This window comes from Ziziphus jujuba, chromosome 11 (genome assembly GCF_031755915.1).
Source record: "Ziziphus jujuba cultivar Dongzao chromosome 11, ASM3175591v1".
NCBI lineage: Eukaryota > Viridiplantae > Streptophyta > Magnoliopsida > Rosales > Rhamnaceae > Ziziphus > Ziziphus jujuba.
In genome coordinates this window covers 5,632,782-5,658,936 of record NC_083389.1, presented here as the reverse complement: position 1 = coordinate 5,658,936, position 26,155 = coordinate 5,632,782, and the positions used below count along the sequence as shown (strand labels likewise).

At 34.6% G+C, this 26,155-nt stretch overlaps 3 protein-coding genes and 2 long non-coding RNA genes across 27 annotated transcripts in view; 4 read left to right on the top strand and 1 right to left on the bottom strand.

Moving 5' to 3' along the window:
- The first annotated feature begins 728 nt into the window (after positions 1 to 728).
- Positions 729 to 3,287, top strand: LOC107433768 (nuclear intron maturase 3, mitochondrial). The gene has a single exon (XM_016045115.4). It carries the CDS (start codon positions 813 to 815, stop codon positions 3,102 to 3,104), a length of 2,292 nt encoding a protein of 763 aa, XP_015900601.3. The 5' UTR covers positions 729 to 812; the 3' UTR covers positions 3,105 to 3,287.
- An 854-nt stretch (positions 3,288 to 4,141) lies between these two features.
- On the top strand, positions 4,142 to 6,721 carry LOC107433763 (pentatricopeptide repeat-containing protein At4g35130, chloroplastic; the record flags this gene model as incomplete). Its single annotated transcript, XM_016045108.4, has 1 exon — positions 4,142 to 6,721. A coding segment is annotated over one exon (2,226 nt), but the record flags the coding sequence as incomplete, so codon positions are not given.
- A 389-nt stretch (positions 6,722 to 7,110) lies between these two features.
- Positions 7,111 to 26,155, top strand: part of LOC107431662 (uncharacterized) — a 150,269-nt gene continuing 131,224 nt past the window's right edge. Inside the window, exons 1-8 of one of the 23 annotated variants that reach the window (XR_009634757.1) lie at positions 7,124 to 7,687; positions 8,282 to 8,329; positions 8,817 to 8,882; positions 9,865 to 9,951; positions 10,087 to 10,180; positions 10,436 to 10,701; positions 11,231 to 11,318; positions 11,782 to 11,882. Coding sequence is in view for 6 of the 23 variants with exons in the window: in XM_048464870.2 (XP_048320827.2) it covers positions 8,797 to 8,882; positions 9,865 to 9,951; positions 10,087 to 10,180; positions 10,436 to 10,701; positions 11,782 to 11,881; positions 12,046 to 12,057 (645 nt within the window). In the remaining 17 variants the exon portion in view is untranslated. The other 22 variants (XR_009634751.1, XR_009634759.1, XR_009634758.1 and 19 more) reach the window with 22 other exon arrangements.
- On the top strand, positions 16,052 to 19,100 carry LOC107431620 (uncharacterized). The gene is made up of 5 exons (XR_009634765.1): positions 16,052 to 16,422; positions 16,620 to 16,965; positions 17,167 to 17,232; positions 17,341 to 17,410; positions 18,755 to 19,100. It is a non-coding gene; the product is annotated as an uncharacterized LOC107431620 (long non-coding RNA).
- Positions 25,532 to 26,099, bottom strand: LOC125419672 (uncharacterized). The gene is made up of 2 exons (XR_007238550.2): positions 25,920 to 26,099; positions 25,532 to 25,826 (listed from the first exon to the last, which is right to left on the bottom strand). It is a non-coding gene; the product is annotated as an uncharacterized LOC125419672 (long non-coding RNA).

The following is a 26,155-nucleotide window of genomic DNA, read 5'->3' as shown; positions in this document are numbered from 1 at the left end:
AAACATTGTTGTTACAATGATTTTTGAATTTTAAAGTCCCACATGTAATTTCCAGGAAAATGTGAACAACCATTGAATAAATTTGAATTATTGTTAGACAGATAAGCAACTTCCTACATTAAAGTATTAAGGACCAGAGACATTGTTGGTATAGGTTCTTTTGTCATTTGTGTTAGAATTTCTCAACTAAATTGGACAACCACAGTAAAAATGAAAGAGAAATTTTAAAATTTTATACAAATTGAGCAGTATTATTATTTTCTCTACAGAAAAATGTAGTACCTTGGTTGTGACATCAATTTTCTTGTTGGATCCATTTAAAACAATAGGACCATTCTAATTTTGTCCTTTTTTTTTTTTTTTTTTCCCCTTTCTTTTTTGCCCGTTTGTTTGTATCAAAGGCTTTCCACATGTCAATACCAGCTGAAGTCCTCTATGACATATTATGTACTTGTAGTATATCAAACGTGTATTTATTATTGTCCTCAATTTAACTTCTAAAGAGGCAAACATGATAGATTTAATGGTTGAACAGCTTTAATAATTGAGCATTTTTACCTATAATTTTAAAAAAAAAATTACCACCTAAAAATGAAGAACGATGGGCCATGTCCTTCAACTAATGGGCTAGGTTTTCCACAATTCTTGGGCGGGCAAGGATGGGAGTTGAATTGTAGGCTCAATGGCCCATAATATAATATTGATCCCATTTTAATCTTCACTTAACCCAAGCAAGCAAGATCCAGTCCAGTGTCTCTGCGACAGCCATTAAGCCTCTGGTTTCTGGGAGTGTGGCTTAGATTCACTCATCAATGCTTACAAACCTCAGAAGACTAGCCGTTTTGTTTTGCGTTCCTCGCACCAAGCCCTACTCAGTTCTGCTACCCAACAACCCAAACTCTACGGAGCCACTCTCTGCGCATCAGCTCAAAGCCTTGGTTCTCGCCCAATACTCCCATGGAAACTTCTCCAACCTCGTCCAAAACGTCGTCGCTTTGCCCGCCGTCCTTCTCACTGCTTGCCAGAACATCACCACTTCACCAACCAGAGACGACGCTGACTACCAGGCGGATTCACCCTCCATTCTTCATTTGGTTTCGAAGCGTTTCTCCATCCACGAAATGGGTAGGCAGCTTTATCAGAATCAGTTCGATATCGAAGCCTGTTGCGTCACGATCGAGCCCTCGACTAAGCGAGGAGGTGAGTCTCTGGTTTTGCCCAGCTTGAAATTGAAGGTTTTGATCGAAGCTGTTCGGATGGTTTTGGAGGTTGTGTATGATGAGCGGTTTGTGACGTTTTCTTATGGAGGGCGCGTCGGTATGGGTCGTCACACGGCGATCAGGTACCTCAAGAACTCGGTTCAAAATCCCAGTTGGTGGTTTAATGTTAGCTTTGGTCGGGAAAAGTTTGATAGTACGCATGTAGAAAAATTGTGCATGTTTATGGGGGAGAAGATAAAGGATAGAATCTTAGTTGATATCATTAGGAGGTTGTTTGAATGCAATGCGGTGCAAATTGAATTGGGTGGCTGTTATTTTGGAAGAGGGTTTCCTCAGGAAAGTGGATTGAGTTCAATTTTACTCAATATTTACTTTGATGGGTTTGATAAAGAAATTCAAGATATGCGCCTCCAGAAAAATCAAGAGAATCCTAAGTTTGATCCAAATGAGGTTGTTTCCAAAGATCATGTTTTTCATAAGCCCGTAAAGATGTATGCAGTGAGGTACTTGGATGACATACTAGTGATAACATCTGGGTCTAAGATGCTGACTATGGATTTGAAGAGCTGGGTGCTGAAATACTTAGAAGGGAGATTGGAATTGAAGGTAAATAAAGTAGAAACAGCTCTTCATAGTGCAGTGTCTGAGAAAATTGATTTTGTAGGAATGGAACTACGGGCAGCGGAACCTTCTGTTTTACATCCTCCTATGTCTGAAAAAGCTATTAGAGCACGAAAAAAATACCTTAGGCAGAAGGAAGTTAGATCATTAGAACTGAAAAATGCAAGGGAGAGGAATAGGAAGAAATTGGGGATGAAAATTTTTAGTCATGTGTTTAAAAAGTTGAAGAGAAGTGATGGGTTTAAATTTGATTATCAAATCGAGAATGAAGTCAGAGAAATCTTCAACACTTGGGCTAATGAAGTTGCGCAAGAGTTCTTTGGGTCTTTGGAGGAGCGTTGGAATTGGCACAGGATGTTATCAGCAGGCGATTTCCTTTCTTTAAGACATATTAGAGATCAACTGCCCAAAGAGCTTGTTGATGCTTATGATAACTTTCAAGAGCAAGTAGACAAGCATTTGAATCCAACCAAAGCTAGAAAGTTACTGGAGGAAGAAGAAAGGAGAAGGGAGGAGGAAGAGAATCAGAAATATGCTAAGACCACAGTTGAGGATTTGACAAAACTCTGTATGAAAGTTGATGCTCCCATAGAACTTATTAGGAAGACGGTTAAGTTGGCTGGGTTTACGAATCATATGGGTCGTCCTAGGCCAATCAGTTTTCTCACTGCTCTTGAAGATGCTGATATTGTTAAATGGTATGGAGGTGTAGGGCGAAGGTGGCTTGATTTCTTCTCCTGCTGTCATAACTTCAAGACTGTCAAAACTATTGTAACTTATCACTTGAGATTCTCTTGTATATTGACACTAGCAGAAAAGCATGAATCCACCAAACGAGAAGCCATTAAACATTACACTAAAGATTTGAAAATATTTGATATGAGCGGAAACGAAGAAGTGCACTTTCCCACAGAGAAGGAGGTAAAGATGATGGGAGATAAAAATCTTTCTGTTGATCCGAAACTTGTAGATGGGGCTCTATGCTTGGCTTTGATTAGATTGGCTTCTGATGAGCCTCCATATTCATGCGTTGCTCATTTCTGTGAGAGAACAGATACTGTTGTTTATAGGGTGAGGTTATTGCAAAGACAATTGAATGTGAATCCACTGGATGTAGAGAAATGGATTCAGGGGATGGGTGTGATTCATGAGAGTCTCCATCTCAAATGCCTTCCTCTCTGTCCTCATCATGTACATGATTTGTATATGGGTAAAATCACCCTTCAGGACATTGATTGTACTTCGTTTGTGGATGTGGACTGAGTAAATTTCATGTGTAAGTCTTTAGGGACAATTTATAGGTGCAGTCCTTTATACATTTATGAAGCCATTCTTATGTCAACTTCTTAGAGGTTTATGGCATTCAGTTCAGTAGGTCTTCGTTTTTCTTTGCTATAATCTGGGTATTGATCTGGATATGAGGAAAGACATGGCGGCATTTGTTCATATGATTGTGTTAGCTTGTTGAACATTTACACTGGGATCTACAGAGTGTCTTAGTTTTCGGGGCTTTAAGCTAAGGAATGGACTCGAAAGGGTTAATAGATGCTTCACAAATGGTAATTTGTAGTAGAGATTTTTTTTGTGGAATACGACTTCCAAGCTAATAAACCCATCTAAGAGGTGGAATTTTCTCTTCATCTGGAGCATGCGACTAGGTTTGGATATGCTATCTACAATTGGAAGTTGAAAATATATAGCATAATGAACATATACCATGGCGATATTTAAAAAAAAAAAAAAAACGAAACTCGTTTAATAACATTAAAAGAAAAAAAAGAAGAGAAAAAAAAAGGAAACTACGTTACATAGACCTGAGGATGAAAGGTATCCAAGTATCTATTAACCCTTTTACCAAAAAAGAAGAAAAAAAAAAAAAAAAAAGTATCTTTTAACCCAGTGACTCGGTGAACGCATTCAGATGATTTTGAGTTGTGCGTTGTACACCAAGCGTCACTCGAGCTTACATTATGGTTTCTTTTTTTAATTTTTTTCCCCCCATAACTAAATTGGTTTTTGGGTTTGTAAAATTTGAGAATATGAATCATAGAATTATCTAGTCAGATTCCAACTTACTTTTAAACTGGTGATGTTTTTATCACCCAAAAAAAAAAAAAAAAAAAAAAAAAAAAGGGAAAATGTTAATAAGGATAGTTTTCATTTTATATATATATATATGGGGTTAATTTATATAAAATGAAATTGGATGCTATTTGATGTCAGCTTGTTTATAATTATTCTGCCATTTTCCGGTTATCTTGGCCCTTTGGCGATAGCTATTGTGGTTCGCTAATAGGTAATCTGGAAAAAGAAAATATATATTCTTTGTGCCGTTAGCTTTCAAAATTCCCTCCATTTTCCATGGCTTTCAACGTTTTCATTTCTCATTGCTGGCCTCAAAGTTTTCTCTTTTACTTCGCACCCATCACCTGACAAGCCGCTATCACAACCTTACTACTTTATCTTCTTCTTCACATTTGGTGTTAAATTCGTGCCGGGACCTCCAGACACTGAAACAACTCCATGCTCGTTTTATGGTCTCAACTGGGGTCGAACCCATCTCCCTTGCTTCAAAGCTAATCACCTTTTATACCCAGTTCAATGACCTTGAGAGTGCTGTTTCGGTTTTTAATAGATTAAGGCAACCGAATACGTCATTCTGGAATTTGATCATTAAATCCCATGTTGAATTTGGTCATCTTGAATCTGCATTTTTGCTGTATAGGAAGATGCATGAACTGGGAGTTGCGCACGATGTTTTTACTTTTCCCATCGTTAACAAGGCCCTTTCTTTGCTTAGGATTGATGTGTTATATGCAGGAATGGTCCACTGCCTTGCAAATCAAATGGGGTTTGTGCTGGATGTTTATTTTGGCAATACAATGATTGAACTTTATGTGAAATGTGGGTGCGTCTATTATGCTCGCAAATTGTTTGATGAGATGTGCCATAGAGACTTGGTTTCTTGGACGGCTATGATTTCAGGGTATGTGTCTGAAGGAAATTTTATCTGCGCCTTAAATTTTTTCAGAGAAATGAGGATGTTGGACCTGGAGCCGAATGCAGTTACAATGATGGTCGTATTGCAAGGCTGTTGTGGAACTGGAAGTTCAATATATGGAAGGCAACTTCATTGTTATCTGTTCAAGAATGGTTTATTAATGGATGGATCTCTGCAAAATTCGATCTTGAAAATGTATACCAAATTGGGTACCATTAATGAAGTAGAAAGCTTTTCTAGAGAAGTTGATAGAAGAAGGGATGTTGTTTACTGGAATGTTTTAATTTCCTTTTATTCCTCAGTTGGAGATGCTGTAAAAGCAATTGGCATGTTCAATAAGATGCGACTTGAAGTAGAAACCAGCATCGAGACATTAACTTCAGTTATATCAGCTGTTGGCAAATCTGGAAATCTTTTCCAAGGTGAAAAGCTGCATTGTCTAGCTATAAAAAGTGGGCATCTTGATGATGTTTTGCAGACATCTTTGTTGGATTTGTATGCCAAATGTGGGGAATTGGGAAAATCAGAGAGATTATTTAAAGAAATCCGTCATAGGAACAACATCACGTGGAGTGCGATAATGTCAGGTTTCATTCAAAATGGGTACTTCAATGAGGCAGTTGAATTGTTCCACCAAATGCAAGCTACAGATCTTGAACCCAGTTCTGAGAATTTAAGAAACCTTGTTGATGCATATACTAATCTAGGAGCTCTACAGTTAGGCAAAAGGGTCCATGGATTCCTTATTAGGAATATATTCCACAGATCTGAGGTATGCAATACCCACCTTGAAACTTCTCTTCTCAACATGTACATAAGATGTGGAAGCATATCTTCAGCTAGAGTCTATTTCAATAAAATGTTAATCAAAGATGTAGTAACGTGGACATCAATGATCGAGGGCTATGGGTCCCATGGACTAGGTGTGGAAGCCCTGAGAATTTTTGATCTTATGATAGAAGAAAGAATAGCACCAAACAGAGTCACTTTTCTGAGCTTATTATCAGCTTGTAGCCACTCTGGCCTTGTGATAGAAGGTTGTGAAGTATTTTCTTCCATGAAATGGAAATTTGGGATTGATCCAGATTTAGATCATTACACTTGCATGGTTGATCTCCTGGGTCGTTATGGGAAGCTCAAAGAGGCTCTAGTTATTATTATGAAACTGATAGCTTTGCCTGATAGTAGGATATGGGGTGCTCTTTTTTCAGCCTCCAGAGTTCATCATATTCACAGAGAACTTGGGGAATATGCAGCACAAAAGCTCTTGGAACTGGAACTTGATAATATTGGGTATTATACTCTGCTGAGTAATGCACAAGCTAGTATAGGCCAATGGAATGAAGTTGAAGAAATTAGGAGAGTTATGAAAGAGAAGGAAATGAAGAAGAAACCAGGATGGAGCTGCATTGAGAATAAAGGAAGGGTATATGGGTTTGTTTCTGGTGATAGATCACACCATCAAACTGAGGAGATTTATGGGGTTCTGGGATGTTTAAGTAGGATGATAAAGGGATTTCGATAATGTTGGTTCGGTTGTCTAAATGGAGGGTATTTTCCCTCAAAGGAACAGAATGTAATGGCAAATTTTGGAAGTAAATTATTATTATTTTTTATTAAAATTATACACTTCGACAAATCTTGGGAAGAAGAGCTAACCTCAACTTGATCTCTCTCTCAAACTGATGATCTGAATTCTGTTGAGTCTGTGATTAACCAGCCGGCATGGGAAGGTTCTTTTTACATTTGAACCTCGGATGCAAGGATCCCATTATGGGCCGCTCTTGGTTGTAGAATTTTGGGTTGGGCTTCCTATTGAGATGTTAAATATATATATATATATATATATATATATATATATAATTATGTTTTACCATAATTGTGAAGTTTAAACTAAAATTATAAATAAGATTTAGAAGATAGATTAGGTAAATAGATAGTGTCGGTTAACATCAAATTCAATTAATGAGTAAAAATGCAAAAGCTACCAACAAAATAATATTGCGGCAGTAATAAAAAACATATATATATATATATATATATATATTGCAAGGAATGAAAATCTACAACAATTATAAAAAAAGATTATCATTATCTTCTTCTTCTATTATTATTATTATTATTATTTTCCTTTCTTATAGGAAGGATCATCATTATCATTATTTTTGCTTAAAACTAATATGTTTTTGCCATGTGTAAAAACATCAGTTTAATAAAGAGGAATTTGGTCCTATACCCTTATTAGAAAGTCCTTAACGAAATCTACCCATCTCCTTTCAAATTTTTTCATTTTACCCTTTTAATTTTTAATATTTCCTAGTTGCCCTTTTAAAATAGAAAAGTTGTTTCATTTTTTCCCTTTAACAGGGCATGAAGAATAGAGGAATAGAAAGTGAGAGAGAATGGTGAGGTAGCTACCGGAGAGTTCTTTCAGCTCTGCCACATTCTTCTGGGTCTTGGGCTTGGACTCACTGCCTTAGCGTTCTACTTGGTCGGCGAGTAGATCTACAACAAAACCCTTGGTCCTTCCTCCTTCTCTTCTTCTGGGTTTGCTTTTATTTTGTTTTTATTAGCTATTGGGGAATAATTGGATGGGGGTTTGGGATTTTGGCATCGGGGGGATGGGTCAAGGAGATAGGGTGAGTTAACCAGGTGCGGAGGAGTGGATGCTTTGAGATGCAGAGTTTCTTTGTTCATTGTATTATAAGCACCTCAAAACTGAATAGACCACAACTGGATGGTTAGACAATCGTGGAAGTCAATAACATCACAGATATTAATAGCATCATAAAACATCATTTCAAGACCCACCCTTCAGGTATTGCAATATTGGAAGAAGAAAAAGGTAATTGTTAATTTTCATTTGATTCATTATAGGTTTTTATGGTCTTTAAAAGTTATCTGAAAAATATAAAAGATATGTTATATTTTTGGAGATATAATTTAGAGTCCCAATGCCTTATATCAAGGTGGAGACATTGAATGAAAAATGAATGAGGTTTAAGAACAAAGGGCTATTTGATAGGAAATATCATTTTTATTTTGTGATCTTTGTGGAAAAAGTAAAACATCATTTTGGGAATTTTTTAGAGGGGAAGCAATGATTCTTATATGATCATAATGAGATTGTTGAATCTGGTATTAGCTTTTTAAGATCTTCAAAATTAAAACAAATTTAGATTTGAATAAGATTCTAAATTTAGTTTCAACAATTATTTGTTTGCACGAGAATATTGACTATGATGAATATATAAATATATATATATATATATATAAAATGAAGAAAATATAGTTTTGAGGCAGACTATTATGATTAGCAAGATTTTCACATATATGTACTTTCAACAGTTTTCAATCTTAGTTTGACTCTCTTTCATTTCCTCTCTACCTCAAATCTTGCTTCTTCAAATCTGTCTATGAAACAATTCCAACTTCTAAGGCCAATGGCTTTCTGAATCCATTGCCTCAACTCCAAACATGCATCAAGGTACTTGATTGTAAACTATATATATATTTTTTAATATGAATTATGAATTCTTAGGTAATTTCAATATGTTTTATGATCAACTGGAGATTAACCACTACTTTTTTTTATCTAGTTGGAGATGTTGATTGAAAATAATGGGATGTTGGGTTCTTGAAATGTACCATTGGAAACAGAGGAAGAATGACTTTTAATTTCCATGTGAAATTTCTATTTTATGTGTTGGTATTTTTGGAAAAATAAATGGACTTTTTAACAGTTGAAAGCAAATGGTTCTAACATTTATGGATAGGATTGCCTAAAGGCGATATATAAATCCATTCTTTCATCTTCTATTTTAATTAGTGAAAAAGTAAATTTACGCCCCTATTTTTTATTTCTTTCATGCACAAACTATTATATATATATATATATATATATTACACGCATTGGTAACAATGGGTTATAATGTTTTATTCAAATGATAACTCATGGGCTTGGTTTATCTTAGGATTGCATTTTTCATCTTGCCAAGACATAATAAGTTATTGTGGAGATTGGTGGCTCAAAAAAGGAGGTATAATATTAAACCAAAAGTATATTTAAATGAACTTTACACAACTTTATTATCAATGAAAGACATAAATATTTGGAATATATTTCTATTTCATTTACCTTTACAGAGTTTTTAGTCATGATTCATTCAAGAAAAAAAGGTATATATTAAATCATAATTTTAGTTCTTAGGTTGCTACAAATACATATCAATGGCAGAATGTGATGATCACATATTAGAAAATTTTAAGGCCTATTCCATTTTTCTATATTAAGCCCCCTCAGACTATCTCACTTGCAAATTTTGATGATCCAATTGGAAATTTCTCCAATAATCATCAAGAAGATTATATATTTTGGAGTTAATATTCTTTGCCTTGTGATATTGGATAAGAGTTAGACATTATATTTCATTTGTTGCTCAAATTAATATTCATATGTTTTCTGCATTGAAAAACATTTAATTTTTGTGGTTAGGTTGAGATACTAGTTTTGTACATATGAAATTTGACTCCTAACAAATTCTGCATAATGGTTGCACCTCAGTTCAAGAGTTTTGAAGATCTTCTATCAACTACAGTAAACTCTGTGAGTTGATTATTTGAATTCTACATAGAGCAGGTAATTCACCATAAGAATTCTGATAGCAGTTATATTTCTTGGTGGTAATCTACCTAAAACAAATTTGCAAAAGGAAGGTTTATTTGCTATATGATAATAATAAGTCCGATATACAGCTACATTAATGTTGCTCTGGTTGTAAGACAAAATTTTGACAACTAAATAACATGAAGAGTGCAAATCTCATTTTCTTAAAAAAATGTATTATTATCTGAAAAATTATAATGCACTGAATTGGTTTTCAATTATTCTCCTCCAATAATGTTAAATGCATATGAATCATTATAGAAATTTTATTGTTAAGTTTCAATTCAAAGCTATGTTATATTCCGAGCTCTATGAATGTCCTTAAAATTTGGCCTCATAAGTTTTACTTTTGACAGCCCAAAACTCAGGAGGTTAAGAAGGAACTCACAGACAGGGACGTTTAGGAGGGTTTTGACATTACTCTTACAAAACATAGGGGGCAGGTGTATTTTCTTTGTCCTTGATGTTACATTTATATAATGAATATTGTGTTCTATTATTTATTGAGAGTTCCATCTATTTTATTAGTTCAAATCTTGTAAAATTTCTTTTCTTTTTTCTTTTTTTCTTTTTTTAAGTAAGTTGTACCATGAAAGTCCAAGGCTTATATGCGTACTATATACAGCTCCAACATATGGTCCATGTAGGACTTTGAAGCCAATTCGTAGTAAGGTATGCAAATAAAAAAATGTTTCACTTTTGCATGATGTTCAATCTCAATGCCACTATCAACTTTTACAATGATTGGTGTCTAATGTGATTTGGAGGTGGCCAGAAATATTTGGGATGACATGATGAAAAACCAATTTTATGTGGTAACATCTCATTGTGTGAAGAAACACATGCTTTACTGTATCTGTCTATTTTAGTGTTGATGCCTCATATAGAATGCAGTAACCTCTTTTTAATAACTTTCTTTTATGGCAGGTGATTGACGAGTTTGATCATAATGTACATTTTGTTGAAACTGATATTGAGGAAAATCTAGAAATAGCAGAAGTAGCTGGTATTATGGGTACACCATGTGTTCAATTTTTCAAAAACAAGGAAAATTTGAGGTTGTTTTTCTTCTACACTCCTGGTGCTGGTCCAACTGTCAAATCTGGTTCAAAGGGAAAGCGCCATCATTTGATACTGACTAAAACCCTTGAGTGGACCTTAAATTGGTGCATACTACAGAGCATGTTTGATAGGTATGTTAAACTTGACCATGCATTTCTTGTCATGGATTTCTGTTCATATTTTAGATACATATTTTGATTGGTACGTACAGTTGGACATATGTCAAGATTTAATATGTAAAATGTCCATTTCATATTTCTTAGACAATATGTAGAAGACAAGAAGTTATTTTTAAATTTGTTAGTTCTTACAAGTTTGTTCTTTTCAAGGGATGGTTACTTCTTATCCTAGATGCTTTATTGAACTTTATACCTTGCCTTTTAAAAGACAAGGTGGCAACACAAATTAGAGATAGCCCTCAAATAGTCAGACAACCCTTTATAATGAGGAAATTTAAAATGTTTAAAAACTTGATATAATTAAACCTATGATTTATCCAAGGATTTGACTTTTGTTCATTTTCCAGTAAAAACATGTCACGTTTAATTTTTTGTTTGCAATTTGATATCTTAGAATGAATAAATTTTTTGCAATCAATTTATTTGGTTTGAATTCTGATTTTTTCTTATTTTATTTACAAATGATAATTTAAAAACTTAGAACCCTAGTGGAGTTGGAAGGTTTGAAAAAAGCAAACATTCGAGATGGCGTTGAAGTGGTGCAATATCTTGTCTGGTTGGATAAGCAGGTAGTTCGTGAAACTTATGCATCTGTTTATTTCTTGGACAAGTAGTTAATATACCATTTTTGGAGGAAAAGATTTTTATGAAAACAATAAAACTAATAAATAAATAAATAAATAAAAAGATGTCTAAGCTTTTAGTGCATGTATAGATGTAGGAGATATATGGGGTTTCTGGTTACTTCTTGGAGGGAGACGAAGTGACTAAGAAAAAACAATTGTAAGTTCATTTTTTGTTTTTGTTTTTTTGTTTTTTTAGGTTGATATGCAACATCTAACATTTGATTGAAATACTAGTTGAGATGTATTGTAGCCTAAATATTGCCTGAAAAAGGAATGTAAAAGGACATAAACCGTATCAGACAACTTGTCAGTACACAGCTTGTGTATATTTCTATATGTCTGCATGCAATGCTCTACTTGTGCAGTTTCAATACACACTAATCAAATAATGATGCAATGATTGTAGGCAAACACTTAAACTGACAGAGGTGACTACAAGCGATAAGCTGGAAAGTATCGGCATGGTACAGGCCACGGAATTGGGTTTTACCTTAATGTTCATGAAGGCAAGTGTGTTTTACTACTTTCCTCTATTATTACTGGGTATGAGCAATTGTCTCAATTGTTAGATTTGAACCTTTATACTTCTTTATGGATACTCTAGGTTTCTTTGAAACTTGTATGCTAAATATTGTAACTAACAGTAGATATTTCGTTTGATTTCATCCAGGTATCAAATTAGTCTCCGTTATAGTGGAGGTGGCCCGTATGCTTTTAATGCTGTTACTAAAGTTTGGCATTATACCAATTGTGATGCTAGTTGGTGTTTGAGATTTTAACATTGATGGGGAACTTTAGGTCAAATTAGGATTGATACTAACAGATCCTTTTGTAGGAGTTGTAATATTCTCTAGATTTTATTCATAAAACACTTGTACATTTTTTTCTTGCTAATTTAGATTTAGTTTTTAGTTTTTCTACATGATTTTCATGTCAAGATGAAGTGTACGGATCCAATTTCATTATTAAATTCTCCATATTGTTTGAGATGTGGAAAAACAAGAAATAAGAAGGATGAGAATTTAAATGGATGGTAATTGAGTTCTCAAATATTGGCTCTCTAGTTTGGGACCATTTGAACTTGTTTGAATGGTATGCATTGAAATTTAGTTAGTTTTAAATTGGAGGCTATTCGTAGCTTGAAAGCTTCTTCCAATCTCTTTTAAAATGCAGCTCCATAGTAGTATGTCCAAAAGAGAGTAGTCATGAGGGAATTAATTGTGCAGTTATGGAAAATATTTAGATAAATGGATATGAAAGTGTCGAATAAATGGAACCATCTTCCATTTCTCATCTACCCTCATTTCTCATTAACGGTCAAATAAAATGGAAAATATTTTGCATGTTGTTGCATTTAACACACATTAGGGGACTTGTGGGGGCTAAAAAATTGGTAAAATGTGATAACCATAGGGGTTTCAGTAATTACCGATGAAACCTATGGTAATTTTTCCAGCAACTACAAATTCATTACCATAGGTTTCATTGGTAATTACCGAAGGCCCTACAATAATCAAATTTTTGTGCCAATTTGAGAACTTTTTCAGAACTTTTGGGGTTTTTTTCTTAAGGATCATTGAAAAATGTATATTTTGCATGTTGTTGCATTTAACACACATTAGGGGACATGTGGGGGCCAAAAAATTGGTAAAATGTGATTACCATAGGGGTTTCGGTAATTACCGATGAAACCTACGGTAATTTGTCAAGCAAGGACAAATTGATTACCATAGGTTTCATCGGTAATTACCGAAGGCCCTACGGTAATCAAATTTTTGTGTCAATTTGAGAACTTTTTCATAACTTTTGGGGTTTTTTCTCCTTAGAATCATTAAAGAAAGTATATTTTGCATGTTGTTGCATTTAACACACATTAGGAGACTTGTGGAGGCAAAAAAATTGATAAAATGTGATAACCATAGGGGTTTCGGTAATTATCGATGAAATCTACGATAATTTTTCCAGCAACTACAAATTGATTATCGTAGGTTTCATTGGTAATTACCGAAGGCTTTATGGTAATCAAATTTTTGTGCCCATTTGAGAACTTTTTTAGAACTTTTTGGGTTTTTTCTCTTTAGGATCATTGAAGAAAGTATATTTTATATGTTGTTGCATTTAACACACATTAGGAGACTTGTGGGCGCCAAAAAATTGGTAAAATGTGATTACCACAGGGGTTTCGATAATTACCGATGAAATCTACGGTAATTTTTCCAGCAAGGACAAATTAATTACTGTAGGTTGCATTGGTAATTACCGAAAACCCTACGGTAATAAATTTTTTTGGCAATTTGAGAACTTTTTCAGAATTTTTGGGATTTTTTCTCCTTAGGATCATTGAACAATGTATATTTTGCATGTTGTTGCATTTAACACACATTAGGGGACTTGTGGGGGCAAAAAAATTGGTAAAATGTGATAACCATAGGGGTTTCGATAATTACCAATGAAAACTACGATAATTTTTCCAGCAACTACAAATTGATTGTCGTAGGTTTCATCGGTAATTACCGAACGCCCTACGGTAATCAAATTTTTGTGCCTATTTGAGAACTTTTTCAGAACTTTTGGGATTTTTTCTCTTTAGGATCATTGAAGAAAATATATTTTGCATGTTGTTGCATTTAACACACATTAGGAGACTTGTGGGCGCTAAAAAATTGGTAAAATGTGATTACCACAGGAGTTTCGGTAATTTCTGATGAAACCTACTGTAATATTTCCAGCAAGGACAAATTGATTACCATAGGTTGCATCGGTAATTACCGAAGACCCTACGGTAATAAATTTTTTTTGGCTTTTGAGAACTTTTTCTGAACTTTTGGAATTTTTTCTCCTTAGGATCATTGAAGAATGTATATTTTGCATGTTGTTACATTTAACACACATTAGGGGACTTGTGGAGGCAAAAAAATTGGTAAAATGTGATTACCACGGGGGTTTCGGTAATTACCAATGAAACTTATGGTAATGTTTCCAGCAAGGACAAATTGATTACCGTAGGTTTCATTGGTAATTACCGAAGGCTCTACAGTAATCAAATTTGTTTGCCAATTTGATAACGTTTTCAGAATTTTTGGGGATTCTATTCATAGCTTCTCCGGCCTCCTTGACGCTGATTTTTCAAAAGAAACCTTGGTGAGCAACGTTAGAAACTTAAAACCACCCACAAATACTAGTAGAACAAGAACAAAACCACCATTTGCTAAAGACCCAGATTCTTCTGATCCACCATTCAAGTATTTTTGAAGCAGCAGAGAAGAAACAACCATAAGTGAGAAGGTAAAAGCATTCCGATATTTGTAGAAATAAAGGCGGGATTGAAGATGGGCATCGTCGAGCATTAGCCTAAAGATCTGAGCATTGCTTTCTTTGAACTCAAACTTGTTGTCTTTAGATTTGGTCCTCTTTCTAATCTCAGCATTGGTATTTTATGAGAATCCAGAAGACAAATTGAAGGAGTCACAAAAGGTTTTTTTATATTAAATCTAAAATAAAGGATATACAGGTCTTTTAAAATTTTTTTAAAGACGTAATGAATATTAAAGGGCAAAAAAAAAAAAAAATTTTGACCAATGAAGGGGTATATATCATCATAGCCCTTCTAAGAGGGACATTGGGCCAAATTACCCTTGAATAAATTCAATTTCTATTGGTTGGAGATATTTATTGGGGAATTTGGTCCGATACCATTATTTTAAACACGTTAATGAGAAATACCCTCCCTTTTTTAAATCTTTTTTATCTACTCACCCTCCTTTCATTATTCCAACCTTACCTTTACTCTACAAACCACGTACAATTTCTTTCTCACTCTTATCAATATCCCACCTACCTCATTTCATATCCAATTTCCCTATTTCTTTCTTTCTTCTCATAGTGCTTTCTGATGTTGGATTCGAAGGATGATCTTGAAGCTGTGGAAGGAGGTTTTATGCTTAATTTCAGGCGTCCAAATGTTGGACCATAACACACACGACATTGATTCTGAAGCAGTGGAGAGAGAGAGAGAGAGAGAGAGAGAGAGAGAGAGAGAGAGAGAGAGAGAGAGAGAGAGAGAGAGTTGCAGTGAGCTTTTGTGTGATTAGTTTGCTGATTTCTTTCTTCGACCATAGACTTGGAATCGAATTATGAAATCACTCGGACCGCTGAGTTCATTAGCAGTGGCGGCTTCATCAGAGTCGCTTTACAGGTGATTACTCTTTGATTCTCGTGTCTTTTTTTTTTTTCAATTGGAAAAACTAAAACATATGAAGTAGCAGAAATAGATTATTTTGCACCGCCTTTTTACTAAGTTTTTAGGGTGATTGTGTTTTGGTTTGTGAATAGAACTAAACTAACCAAGTTTGTAAAGTTCAGTTCCCAGATGAGCTCCTAAATGAGTCGGTGATAGTTGGGAGTGTTTTACTAGACAAGCTTTGGTGTCTACGAGAATCTCAATCCGATAGCGACTGGAATGGCAACGTAAAAGATGTATCTTTGTTTATGATGGCTGACACAGCGTACAGTAGCTGTTGCGTGGATGAGATCGGAGCATCGCACATCAATGCTGATTATGTCGTGCACCACGGCCACGCGTGCTTCAGCCCTTGAGTTCTCATTAATAATACCTTAACTAAAGCCTTTTTTTTTTTTACAAACTATATTATAGGATTGTTTGTTTTAAAGCAAAAAAAAAAAAAAAAAAAACAATGAGTTTTTGTACCAAACTCATAAGACATTATTCTGAGAAATTTTGTCTTAGCTGTAAATTGTTGTGTCTCAATCTGTTTGCATTCTTTTTTGGCATCAAGATTAGGTTTTGAAGCCAATGAAGCTTCTTTTTCTTTTTTTACCTTTTGAACTTAAAAAGTGGTTATTTTGTTTCTGTATATTATCCAACAATTAATTTTGGTTTCATAGTTTCAAAAGCCTCTTCTTTTTCATTATTGGCAGGACTACAACTCTTCCAGCATTCTTTGTTTTTGGAAAAGCTTCAACTGGTGTGTCCAATTGTGTAAAAAAATTATCAGATCATGCTATGAGAAACGACAAACCTGTCTTGGTAAAGTGGTTTACTAGAGAATTATTATAATGAACTTCTATGCTTTACTAAATTTGCAATAAGCATGCTTTTTTTTTTAAAATTTTTTTTTTCACCTTTAGGAGGATTTAGTACTGAGGTCATGTCGTTTCACATGTAGCCAAAACAAATTATCTCAGCTATCCAATCTCAACATAGTTCATTCAATCTAAATGCAGGTCCCCTTTGGGCTAGAATATGCACATTTAATATAGCATATAAGATATGAAGTGGTAGAAGCATGTATGAATAGCTCTAGATTAGAAATCCAATTTGCTGAAACTATGTCTTCGGACGTGAATCCATCAGAATCTCGTAAGATCTCCAATGGGAGCTTGGAAGCAGCTAGTGTCTTCTCTGATGATAAATGTATCAGGACAGTAGTTGGTAATAGATATACCATTGGAGGCTTGGTCAGGGAATTGCATGAGGAACACAAAATGGAGGACTACTTGTTTTTTTGGATTGGTTGTGGAAATGCTGCATTTGCAAGTGTTGTACTGACATTAAATGGTTGTGAAATAGGTATACATATAAGCTACCTGGTTTTGTATGAAATTTATATTGTCTGCATGTAATATTGCTTGAGATATTTATTGTGTTATTAAGTTTACTTTTCCTTTTGCCAAATTCTTCTAGTATATGCAAGTCTTTATGCTAGTTCTCTCTCTCTTTCTCTAAATTAATAAATCTTTCTTTAATTATGGTATTACTGGTTTTAATCAGATATGATGCAAAGTCAAATTGCATGGTGATAGACTTATCTCAACAAAGAAGAATTCTTAAGCATAGGTATGGTCTCAAATAATGGTACTTTCTTTTCTCCTTTCTAAAAATCCACTCCCCTACTTGTATTAATGTACAATTTGTTTTACTAAAAGAGTGATGATGTTTGTACAGATGTTACCTGGTCAAGAGAAGGCAAAGGATGTGAACATTGTTGGTTTTCTGGTTGGAACTCTTGGTGTAGGTGTGTTCCTGTAGGCTCCTTTAATATTTCTCCTGTAGTAATTTACTCTGCATTTTTCATCTTTAGATAAGGCATGGCTTTTCATTGTGTTGGGATTCTAGTAAATTTTTATGGATCTTATCAAGTAATTTTTTTGACATACATTATTTATTTATTTGTTTTTCTAATTTCCACCATCATAAGTTTAGCATATGTATGTATAATTCCACATCTATTGATGCAGCTGGTTACCTACACATGATTAATCTACCAAATGATGGTTTGGTCATTGATTATATATGAATTTATTGTTCATAAACTCATCAATTTTTTTGGACATTATTTGGTTTGAAAGTGGTCAAAAGATAAGAATCTTTTATGGGATTTATATTACAATTATTTAATTTTCTTTTTTCTTTTGTCATTTTTAATATCCATATGTCAATTAGTCCATTTGAGTGTCTTGTAAAAGCTAATTTATTCCATAAAACCCCTGCTTTAATGGATTTCTAAAGGTATATGTGGAGAATAAAATATTTTTTTATATGTGGAGAATATAAGATATTTTTCTTTCCATCGTTTGGTCAAGAGGCTTAAGCTAATATTACTGAGAAGTTCATATTCTAAAATGAGATTGAAATGTAAACATAATAGAAATTTTAACTTTTTCACGAAAACGTGTTTGGTGTTTGTGTTGTTCAAAGTGTAATCTCAAATATTTATTCCAGTTAAGCTCAAATAACCAATTCTAATGGCATCTTATGGAGTATATGTAGGCAACATCAGGATTTTCTATATTATAATGAGCGGCCCATCCCATTAAGTGGCATCTTTAACAATGTATTTATTTGCATGCTTTTACTAGTTGGTTTATGCAGACAAGTTTCACTTTGAACTATATGTCTCTCACAGTAAGATTCTCTAATAAAAATTTTCAATCTTTCACACTTAACATGGTAATGTTGCCAACCTGTTAACCTCACTAGTATATGTAGGAAACTGATAATAAAGCTCTGCCTTCTCGAGTTAATTACTTTACATTTTGAAAGGCAGAAGATGTGGTTAGCTCTTAGCAACATGCTAGAAAAAAGTTTTGTCTTAGGCAAAATTGCAATCAACAAAGCAAACAACTTTGATGACAGACACCTATTGTCTTCAACATGTTGCCTTCTTTTGATTAAAATAGAAAAAAAAAAAAGTTCACTGACAAAATAAGTGATGATGATTGAAGTGGATTAGAAATTTCAGGTGTTCAAAGAAGAAAAAAAAATTGAACAGCCTTTGCAATGCAGAGCATAAAAGTTACTAGTGCAGGTTTTGCCTTAACGAAGAATGTTTTATTTTCTGGAGCTTCTTGGGTTGTAGGTGCTTTAAATAAGATTGTGAAACCAGCCAGAAGATTGAGGAGAACGTAGGAAAGTGATTGAATAGGAACACAAAGAAGAAAAATGGCATAAAACTATGCTCAAGCTTATCCATCCGAGTTTACACCAAACAAGGATCAGCCATCTAAGGATGAACCTGCTCAAGGTTTGATGCTGAGATATGGTCCTGTAAAGTAAATACTTTTTAGCATTTGTATTCAGTTCTATTTAGAAGTGGCCCTTTTCTAGGCCATTGGGTGATTGATGAGAGTTCATCTATGCCTTTGTATGTGACAATTTCCTATAATTTACTGATGTTTATGGAGCTATCTATTTCTTTTTTCATACATTCTCACATGGTGACTTGCAAGTGGCATAATTTTGTTTTTATAATTTCGAACCTTTAATTTTTTTCTTCTCTTATTGCTTGTTATGCTTTCGCAACGCTGCATTGAGCAATGGATTTATGCTGTTTTTATTATTGTTTTTATTTTTATTTTTTGACTGATTGCTTCAAAATGTTTGTACTCTTGGAATGTATGTCAAGTTATGAGTTGTGAAATGGAAGTTCAGCCAACATAATGAATACTCAGGATACCGCAATTATATTTTAGGTTAGAGATGTGCAACATAACGTTAGTTGGATGTCGAAGTCACAAACGTATGATCTACATTGAAAATTTATTAAAATACACATCAACAACATATTTCTTTCTAAACCAACTTATGTAATCCGGACAAAATAAAATGTCCTCTTCACTGCTTCTGTACTTGATGAACTTCAAAGCAAAGACATCACAATCACCCATGCAGAATTATATTTAATGAAATGGCATCAAATATGTTGATAACGAAAACCAACTATGTGTATTTCCACATGTAAGCACAATAACAAAGCATCAATAAAAGTTAATTTCAAATGACAACACATTCATACTCATTATTTTGGCGGGGTACATCTTTGATCATAGTCATCCTGAATGGTTCTAAACTGGGAAGCATGTCTGGATTCTTATCGTAATACTCCCCAAACACCACAATTCCATCTGACAACTTCGATAGTGTGTGTTTCCACCAAGAACATGCTAAATCTAGCTTTATTAATGATAACCGTTGACAAAATAAGAGAAAAAAAAAGACATTAAGAAATGAAAACATTTAAATAGTGTTTATCCGAAACCAAATAAGAGAGAAATAGACCTTAAAAAGTGAAAATATTTTAAAAAAAATGAATACAGATGGTGCATTGGTAATTACCGATGTCGATGGTTTCATCGGTAATTATGAAAGGGCCTTCGGTAATTACAGTTGACAAATTTTTTGACTCCCATAAGTCCCCTAATGTGTGTTCGTGCAACAACATGCAAAATATACATTTAGCAATGATCCTAAATAGAAAAATCCCCATAAAGTTAGGAAAAAGTTCTAAAATTGCCAAAAAAAATTTATCACCGTAGGACCTTCGGTAATTACCGATGAAACCATCGGTAATCAAATTGAACTTGGTGGAAAAATTACCGGAGGTTTCATCGGTAATTATTAAAGGGCCTTCGGTAATTACAGTTGATAAATTTTTTGACTCCCACATGTCCCCTAATGTGTGTTTCATGTAACAACATGCAAAATATACATTCATCAATGATCCTAAACAGAAAAATCCCCATAAAGTTGGGAAAAAGTTCTAAAATTGCCAAAAAAATTTGATTACCGTAGGGCCTTCGGTAATTACCGATGAAACCATTGGTAATCAAATTGAACTTGTTGGAAACATTACCGAAGGTTTCATCGGTAATTTGCGAAGGCCTTCGGTAATTACAGTTGACAAATTTTTTGATTCCTACAAGTCCCCTAATGTGTGTTTCGTGTAATAACATGCAAAATATACATTCATCAATGATCCTAAACAGCAAAATCCCCATAAATTTTGGAAAAAGTTCTAAAATTATGAAAAAAATTTGATTACCGTAGGGCATTCGATAATTACCGATGAAACCATCGGTAATCAAATTTCCTTTGCTAGAAAAATTACCAAAGGTTTCATCGGTAATTACCGATGGCCTTCGGTAATTATAGTTGACAAATGTTTTGGCTTCCACAAGTCCCCTAATGTGTGTTTCGTGCAACAACATGCAAAATATACATTCATTAATGATCCTAAACAGCAAAATCCCCATAAAGTTCGGAAAAAGTTCTAAAATTGCCAAAAAAATTTGATTACCGTAAGACCTTCGGTAATTACCGATGAAACCATCGGTAATCAAATTGCCCTTGCTGGAAAAATTACCGAAGGTTTCATTGGTAATTACTGAAGGACCTTCGATGTCAAGACCCGTCCAAAATTCCTCACTGGAACCCTAGACAAGCCCTAATCCCAGGAAAACCCTACCGGACCCTCCAATGGAAAATCCGGCAGAACCTCCCCTAAGGGTTGGACTTACCACAACTTTCCTGCACTGAAACAACTTCTAAATTCATCCCCTTATTCCTCCTACAAAACTACAAGTTGATTCCACAAATTTACAGCACTCCAAATGAATAACAGTAATCCAGTGCATAATTAATACATAAATGTCCGAGACAGTATACAGAGATTCATGAAGTACTATTAAGCATAGAATACAACAAGGATGAAAGAAATATTACAATTGAAATTAATGAAGACAAAGGTAACTTCTCGAACTGAGACAGCGACGAAGATTAGGTTCGCTCCGGAAGAACGTCTATCACCCCTTGCACCTAAGGGAATGGAATTTAAAAATATGAGATGCTAATCATCTCAGTGAGTGACCCTATCTACTGAACACTTTTAATATTAATAATATAACAAATAAAAAAACTTAATTAATACCAACAAATAAATAAATAAATAAATAATAAACACTTGAAAGTAATATTTTCTTTCAAAACCTTCACTATTCACTCCGTTGGAAATGTTCCCCTTTTAAAAACATTTTCATAAAACCCGATTATTCTTATGCCCAAAAATCAAGGGATCGTTAATTTAATAAATAATAATTAAATAATCCAAATATAAATAAAATGTAATAAAATATAATAAATAATTTTTGAACACTTTAGGGTTTGAAATTTCTGTCTGAAAATTTATACTTGACGCACCACACCATATACCAGTGATGCCCTCCGATACCCAGCGTCCCGAGCACCGACTGGCGGGGAGGTTAAAGAGAGAAACTTGCATACGGCGCTTCGGCGTCCCGACAGCGCCGCTGCTGAAACCGTTATCCCTACCACGGAGGGGGGCGGCTGATGCGCAATATATAAGACTTGCCTGCCTCGGTCCAATGGCAACTCACGGGAGACATAATACTTGTGCGCTAATCCACATATACAACCAGAACACCAATACTATATGAGTGCATCTAAAATAATTATTAATTTTCTTATTACCGTACCGATTTTCCAAAAATAACCGTGGAAAATATACCAGTTTTCAAATTCATCATCCCATATTTTCCTTTAACATTTTCGGTACGAAAACATCGATAACAATACACCAATAATTTTTCTCGTATCACAAAGTCCATCAAATAATATTCCACAGGCATAATTATCAATTTTGAAACCACCAATTTAAACAAATATTTTTCTTAAAATATTTAAACCAATTATGCCCAAAAATAATATAAAAAAAATCCAAACACAATTAATTAATGAAAATACCTTGCTCATGTGTAATAAATACAATTAAATCACAATAATAATAATCGGGAAATTCTTAGTAACCCAAAATCCCATTTAGCATCAATGGGTATATATATATATATAAAATAATATTTTTCCCACAATTATATTTAAATTCCACCACATAAGCAAATTCTAGATATCAATTTAACACCAAATAAATATAATTAATCACCCTAAAATAGTTTTAAAGGTGGGTCACTCACTTGGAGCACGTAATTAAACCACGATCCACCATAGGATCGATTCCACAACTCACACGTGCTTCAAATCGAAGCTTGAGTGACGAGGATTACGAATCCAGTCTTACTTACAGGAGATTGGACCCGAGGTGGCCGGAATCTCGCCAGAAAGCTTTCAGGATTCAACTTTTCGATTCTCTCAAACCGTCGCGAATTGGAGGAAAAGGACACCGGATTTGGATTCAGGGGGTCGGAATTAGTGGGGAAGGACCGGCAGTGCAACTGGGTACTCGCCGGAACAACATTTTCCAGCGAGCCGCCGCGGTCACCTGCAATCGTCGCCGGCGGCGGCGCGTCCGGTGGCCAATGGTTGAGATTTTTGGGAGTTTTGTAGATCGAGGAGAGAGGGTTCCAACGAGACCGACGGTGAGGCAAACGGAGGCTGGACGGCAAAGAGATCTGGGTTTGAAGGTTTTCGGCCCCTCGCCGGAAAATACTCCGATCCCGGTGCGTCGGAGATCCAGTGGTTGTGAAATTTGGTGGGCTGGCCAGAAATGAGAAGTGGTGAGGGTTGGCTGGTGCGTGTGGCCTAAAAATGGCCGGAAATGGGTCAAACGGCAGCGGCCGGTGGTGGAGGGGAAAAATCGCCGATCGGTTGGCCGTGAAATTTTGGGGTTTGGCCAGGATTGGGGAGGCGCTCCTGCCTGGCCGGCGCGTGTGACAAGATTCGGCTGGAAAAGTTGACAACTCCGGCGGCCGATGGTCTTTCTCTCTCCCTCTCTCTCTCCTCTCTCTCTTTCTCTCTCCTCCCCCACCGTTTTGCCAAAATAAAAGCCACCGTGGGTGAAATTGTTCACCATGTGGACCTCCCAGATGTCGACACATGGTGTCACTGTTCACTTATTCAAAAAACATTAAAATATTACGGTAGTTGGAAAACTTCATACGTCCATAACTTTTTAACCAGATGTCCAGTTTAAGCATGCTGCTAGTCTATGAACTCGTATCGAGGAGCACGTTACAACCATACCAAAGTCAAAGCAAAATTCTACAACCATAAAAAGTCAACTCCCAGAACCTTTTGGACAATTTGAATCTCGACTTGTTTTGCCCATAACTTTCAAACCGTAGCTCCGTTTTCGACGTGCTACTAGTCTACGAACTCGTGCCAATGTGTACTTCATAACGGTACCTCAGTCAACTTAGAATTTCATCCGAGTCAAAAAGTCAACTTTGACCTCTTTGGTCACCGGTCAACGATCAAAGTCAATAGTCAACCTTGGTCAAAGTTGGAAAATTTCTGTTGTACTTTGGGACGAGGCGTTACATTCGATAATTACAATTGACAAATTTTTTGACTCCCACAAGTCCTCTAATGTGTGTTTTGTGCAACAATATGCAAAATATATGTTCATCAATGATTCTAAACAGCAAAATCCCCATAGAGTTCAGAAAAAGTTTTAAAATTGTTAAAACAATTTGATTACTGTAGGGCCTTCGGTAATTACCAATAAAACCATCATTAATCAAATTTCCCTTGTCGGAAAAATTGCCGAAGGTTTCATCGGTAATTACCGAAGGGCCTTCAGTAATTACAGTTGACAAATTTTTTGACTCCCATAACTCCCCTAATGTGGGTTTTGTGCAACAACATATAAAATATACATTTATCAATGATCCTAAATAACAAAATCCCCATGAAATTCGGAAAAAGTTCTAAAATTGCCAAAAAAATTTAATTACTGTATGGTTTTCGATAATTACTGATGAAACCATCGGTAATCAAATTGAATTTGCTGGAAAAATTACCTAAGGTTTCATCGGTAATTACTGAAGGGCCTTCGATAATTATAGTTGACAAATGTTTTGACTCCCACAAGTCCCCTAATGTGTGTTTCGTACAAGAACATGCAAAATATACATTCATCAATGATCCTAAATAGCAAAATCCCCATAAAGTTCGGAAAAAGTTCTAAAATTGCTAAAAAAATTTGATTACCGTAGGGCCTTCGGTAATTACCGATGAAACCATTGGTAATCAAATTGCCCTTGCTGGAAAAATTACCGAAGGTTTCATCGGTAATTACCAAAGGGCCTTCGGTAATTATAGTTGACAAATTTTTTGACTCCCACAAGTCCCTTAATGTGTGTTTCGTGCAACAACATGCAAAACATGGGCAGAATTTTTTTTTTTTTTTTTTTGTAAAAAAAATTATGGTGGAGTTTAATTTAAATGGTAAAGTTTCCTCTCTATTTTTTAGTATATGTCAACCTTAGATGATGAAGAAGAAATATGCGGACTTTTGTGTGTAGGAGGAAAAATTTTGTATAAACCATCTTAATATTTATTATACATGATTTTTAATTGACAGATAAATTTTGAATATTTTTTTTTTTTTATAAATATAGATTTAGATATGATTAAGATAATATTAAAAAGGTGTAAATGATATTTTCTCTAAAATTGATCCGAAATAAATAAAATTTCTATGTCTGAACTGATCAGAGAACAAGAAATTGGTTCGTATGTGTAGTTTTTTGGATCAAATTACAGATGTATCTTAAAATGTATGGAGCTATTTTCAGTTTTGATTTCAACACAATTTGCTCAATGAGTTTGTATAATATGGAATTTTACATGAACATAACACATTATGCTTTAATTTAGCATTACCTCTTCAGTTAGTTTCAAAATATTTTTCAAATAGAAATTCAAAATCTGGACAAATATATGGCCATGGCACGCCAATGAACAGGCAAGGCAAATATTAAAATCTATAAAATTTTCAAGACGCCCCTTGGACGCTGCATGGGCTTCACTATCATCCTGATGATGAAACCAATAAAAACCAATAGGATAACAAGAATTGTGAAAAAATTAAGCATTCATCATAAAAATCAAACTTTCAAAACAGTATATATGGTCTGTTAATATTTGATTATTCTATGTGGATGGATAGCAAAACCTATAAACAGATGGTCAAACTCTATCCGTTACAAAGTGTAAAACACTACTGCACGTACAGTTTAACTTGTACAACATAAATGCTAGCCAATTGGAGCTGCTGATAGAATACAGTGGTCATGCCAAGTTTACAACAATAGGCCTCACTTTTCTTCATCACTATCATTGTTGAAAACTGAGGCAACGGCTACTTTTGGCTTCTTTGTAGTAGCACCAGATGATTTCTGTATGGCAAGGAAAATAATATTTTATGGACATAAAACTCATTGACAAAACTATTAGAGTTATACAGAATATTGAGATCCTTGAACTTATACCTTAGAAGTGCCACCTTTAGAAGAAAACCCAAATTTCAAAGACTTCCTTTGTTCCTGATCTGCGAGTAAAGAAGTACTTTTCACTTCACTCGAAAGTTGAGCAGACCCAGATTCTTCTTGCTGTTGCTGCTTGTGGGCATCAGCCCTAAATGATATTAGCGTTTAGTAGAATGGATACTGAAAAAGGAAAATAAGGATATTTAAGTTATTTTTTATTATTTTAAAGTTAAAATGAA

Excerpts from the sequence above, each read along its gene's own strand:
- LOC107433768 (XM_016045115.4), top strand. The coding sequence starts at position 813 with ATGCTTACAAACCTCAGAAGACTAGCCGTTTTGTTTTGCGTTCCTCGC.